Source organism: Apaloderma vittatum, unplaced genomic scaffold (genome assembly GCF_000703405.1).
Source record: "Apaloderma vittatum isolate BGI_N311 unplaced genomic scaffold, ASM70340v1 scaffold34244, whole genome shotgun sequence".
Lineage (NCBI taxonomy): Eukaryota > Metazoa > Chordata > Aves > Trogoniformes > Trogonidae > Apaloderma > Apaloderma vittatum.
The window spans coordinates 659-4,987 of record NW_009712695.1 but is presented as its reverse complement, the minus strand read 5'-3'; the positions used below and the strand labels follow the sequence as shown (position 1 = coordinate 4,987).

The following is a 4,329-nucleotide window of genomic DNA, read 5'->3' as shown; positions in this document are numbered from 1 at the left end:
GCGCGCCATGGGGGTCTGTGGCCAAGAGCCCCCCCCCAGCCACCCACTCCGCAGCTCCCTTTCAACCCTGCTTTGCCAGAAGACCAGCAGAAGGGGTTCCCCAGGGTGCTGCCACCATAGGAGTGGGGTGCTCCCATCCCTACCTGGTTGGCGTGGAAGCTGTTCAGCCAGCGCTCAATGTGGGTGGCGTACCAGCCTGGCACCAGGCACCGGTTCTGCAGAGTCCGGAGCTTCGGAGCGGCCTCGGGTCCCGCCGTGATCACCTCGTGGAAGGTGTATTTCAGGGCAACTGGGTCATCATGAGCTCGCTGGTGCTGTCAGGTACGAGTGAGGCACGTTTGCTCCTGAGGCAACCCAAATCCTGGGCTCCCCACAAGGTGCTGTGTCTCCCAGGCCACCACAAACATCTCATTCAGTCAAAAAGTGCAGCATCCATGGCCAGCCCACCTCCTAAACCAAGCTGATGGCAGGAAGCCCCTTGCCCACCACTTCGTGGGGCTGCCCAGGCCAGGGCAGAGCTGGCAGCTCACCTGATACCAGGAGTAGGCTCGATCTGCAGGGTTGATGAGGATGGTGATGACTTTGGCCTTGGAGAGCAGGGCTGCAGCTCGGCGGGGAGCCACTTCTGAGTCAAAGTAGTTGGCACTTTTCTCGAAGTAGAAGTCAGAGGTGGTGTTGGAGGGGATGGGGAAGAACTCCATGTACCTGGTGGAGGCACAGCGTGAGGCAGGCAGACAGGCACCACAAGATGCCCCCAGCACCCTGCCTCACAGGTGACATCCCAGACACTGTACTCTGCACTAACCCCGCAGTCTCCTCGAGTCTGACACTGCCTGGGGCTCCACAATCCCTTCTGGTCACTCTGGAGGGCCTCACCAAATTCCCCAGGGAGACCCGAAACCAGGGGGTAGCAGATGCATACAAGTCCAGCTTCTGCCAAGGGCAATCCTGAATCCTGACAAATGACCTTTGCCTTACGGACAACATCTCAGGCATAAACCATGGTGGTGTGACAGCCTGAAGGCACAGGGCAGAGCCTGTGAGGAATTTGTCCCAACTTGCAGCACCCAGCTGACCTCTGCCAAAAGCACCGTGGCTGTGAGGCCGATGGGAAAGCCCAGGGCACCATCACTCCGGTTCCTGAAGGAAGCGACACTCCCAGCTCAGCCCCTGCCGTGGGGAGACCTACCAGTCGATGCCCTTGTGATAGTTGTGTCCATTGAAGAACTGTATCTCCTCAAAGGTCTCTGAGCTGGGGTAGTTGCTACTTAGGTCCGGATGCATTCCCAAGAAGAGATAAAGGGCGGTCGTTCCTTCAGACAGACAGAAAGCAAGAGCTGACTTGAGCCAAACTTCCCTCTGAGCGTTGCTTCAGGGCAGGAGGGCTGAGAGAGGCTCTTTGGGAACGTGGGGGGGACTTGGCAAGCCTCCCAGCACGCTCATGGTACTGAGGGTGAAGGGAAGCACCTGTTTTTTGAGGCCCAATGATGAGAAGCTTTGGGAATCGGTCACAGGTTTTTTCTTTGGACCAAATGTCTTTGTGTCGTTTGTCTTCACAGGGATCCTGAAATGTGGAGGGGGAGGATTAGAGGCAAGGCAGCCCAAACAGAACCACACTCCACCACCCAACTCCCTCCAGCTCAAGCAGATGCAGGGGGAGGCCACGCTGCTCATGGAGCAGGACAAAGATCGAGCTTGTCTCCAGGTCTACGGGACAAACTCCTCCCTGGCACTGCCCGGTAAAAACCACAAAGAGGTGAAACACAGCCTGCTCCCCCCACCTCAGGCACAGGGTGTACCTGCCACAGCGGGTCCTTCTCCTCGGAGAAGATCTGGAAGTATTTCTGTGCCAGCTGCACAGGTGGCAACGTCTGGAGCTTTAAGTTGGTCCAGGAGTTAAGGAAGCGGGCCAGGTGCTTGAAGGTGTACAAGCCCAGGCGGTCGTTGCCATAATTGGACAGGTGGGTCATGAAGATGCTGATCTGAAGTGGAGAGCACAGAGCAGGCGTTGGCAGAGCCTCACCCAGCTGACACCCCATGCAGGTGGCTCCCACCCCGGCTGAGGACAGCAGAGACATCACCCACGGCAGGTGCTGGAGGACGGCTCTGCAAGAGACACCTGCCTGTCCCCAGGCAGCAGGACAGCAGTACTCACGGGGTTGAGGAGCACGGTCAGGAACAGTTCGCCACCATTGATGATTTTGTCCAGCTCACTGGACCCACCGGGATACTCATTGTAGAAGATGGTGTGTGTGAACAGGCCACAGGTTTGCCGGGGGAGAACCTGGGGCGGGAGAAAAATGTAGCTGGAGCAGGCAGAGGAGCCTGGGCAATGAAAAGGCCACATGGCCTCCTCCTGGCATCCAGCCTGGGTCCCTTTCTCCTCCCAAACAAAAAAAGGATCCTAAACCCCGCTGCCTAAACCTTCCCTGCCCCTCACCACCCTCGACTTGAATCCTGCTACCCACAAGGGACAGACGTGGACAAATGGAGAAGCCAAAAAGCATTCTCACAAGCTTCCTCCGTGCAGGATGACACAGTCCCTTCAAACGGAACCAGCTGAGCTGCCCAGAAACCACCCACCGAGGTTCTGGGGTTTGGTGGAGGAAGCAGAGGAGAGAAGCACTGGAGGCAAAACCTGGCCACCTACCATGATGCCATTGTGAACGAAGCCACGGCGATAGCGAGCAGGTTTCAGGTGGGGGTACTCCTCCGTGCTTGTCACTTTGATTGACCAAACCTGCTTCCAAGCTTCGTACAACTGCACATGGACAGGGTACACACCCGAGTGGTGAGGGGCCACGGCATAGCCCATGTCAGTGGGGATGCCATGCTCCTGCAGGGAAGAGAGCAGGGAGCGGGTGAATGTGGACACCCCAAAACCACAATGTTCCAGTTCATCCCAACCTCCTCCCAAGTGACTGCCCCCTCCCAACTACAAACTGCCCGTTTGTGTCTCTGGAGAGCCACCAGCGTAGGGCTGTGCCTGAGCACTGTCTCCTAACCAGGGCTGTCTCCAAAAAAGAAGCCCAGAAGCAGACGTGCTGGGTGGACACTCGGCTCCTCTGCCATTTCTGCTGCCACCAACAAAACAACAGCAGCAAAGCTCTTCTGTGCAGAACGGGGAGATGCATCTATACAGCACTGTACATTGGTTTATATCAGTAGATATAAACCAGCCTGGAAATTCTCAAACAGACAACTGTTCAGCCCAAGTAGTCATGGCCTGGTCTCTAATTAAGCACCTCTAACTACCAGACAACAAATTAAAATTAGCCCGGAGATCTCTCTTAGGTCACAGGACCCAATTATTACTGCTGGGTAGCAGTAAGACTCTTCGCCTCCCTTCTCCCATTCTCCCCCCACCAGGAGCAACCCCTCCACGGGCAGCATCTTACTCACGACAGCGAATTTCTTGTTTAAGGTCATCTGCTCGGCAAGAACCGACTGGTTGTGGAAGAGGTGGGGCTGCATGTGGCTCCACATGTGCGGGAACCACCAGAACTCCCTCACGTAGGACAGCAGCAGGTCGTCACCTTCATCCTCGGCGTCAGTACCTGTGGGCACGATGCTTGCCGTCACCGTCAGGCCAACAGAGCTCGGGACAGAGGGAGGGGAAGCCCCTCTCAGTGACCAGGTAATGGAGGCAGCAGGGTGGGATGCCCAAGGATCCTCCTGCAGCCCCAAGGTCTTTGAGCACCCCAACATCAGCCATACAGCACCGAAACACAAAGCGATGCCCTCGCCCTCCTCACCCGTGTGGAAGAATTTCCCTGAGTAGCCCAGGTTGAAGGTGAAGTTCGGGATGTGGGTGCGCAGCTCATTCTGCGTGTCAAACAGAGCCTGGGAGAGGGGGAGAGAGAGCAAGATGTCCTCAGCGTGCGCCTGTGAGGACAGCTGCCACACCAGGGTGTCCCTGAGAGCTTCACAGAGCGGCTCGCAGGGGGGCAGGGGATGCTCTGGGGGCAGGAAAGCTCATCCTAGAGCAGGTATGAGTGCCCAGCCCCACAGCCCCTGCCCATCCAGCCAGGGCATCACAGCCGCACCTTCACATCTTCCACCTTCATGCGCGTTCCTTCCTTGCCCACGAAGATGTCATCGATGTCCACCAGGATGTAGCGGTCGAGAGGCAGGGAGAGCCTCTTGCCCGTCAGGAAGGAGACAGAGTCCACAAAGACGAGCTTGTGCAGCCAGAAGTTGAGGTTGTTACCAAAAAGCACCCTCTGGATGCCGTCGTGAAGGCCCAGGTCCTGCATCACGGTGGTGTGCAGCGCCGCGTCCACGCTCATGTGCGGGATGGACTCGGCTGACTTGGGCTTGGCCAGGGGG

At 57.4% G+C, this 4,329-nt stretch overlaps 1 protein-coding gene across 1 annotated transcript in view; it reads right to left on the bottom strand.

Annotated features, from left to right (window-relative positions):
- Nucleotides 1–4,329, bottom strand: part of NDST1 (N-deacetylase/N-sulfotransferase (heparan glucosaminyl) 1) — a gene marked incomplete at its 5' end in the record, with an annotated part of 6,102 nt that overhangs the window by 1,543 nt on the left and 230 nt on the right. The window contains 10 exons of the mRNA XM_009868090.1: nt 144–314; nt 531–705; nt 1,190–1,313; nt 1,468–1,564; nt 1,800–1,982; nt 2,156–2,284; nt 2,651–2,836; nt 3,403–3,557; nt 3,756–3,843; nt 4,047–4,329. The exon at nt 4,047–4,329 is cut by the window's right edge and continues 230 nt beyond it. Coding sequence (XP_009866392.1) covers nt 144–314; nt 531–705; nt 1,190–1,313; nt 1,468–1,564; nt 1,800–1,982; nt 2,156–2,284; nt 2,651–2,836; nt 3,403–3,557; nt 3,756–3,843; nt 4,047–4,329 — 1,591 coding nt within the window. The remainder of the gene's footprint in view (nt 1–143; nt 315–530; nt 706–1,189; nt 1,314–1,467; nt 1,565–1,799; nt 1,983–2,155; nt 2,285–2,650; nt 2,837–3,402; nt 3,558–3,755; nt 3,844–4,046) is intronic.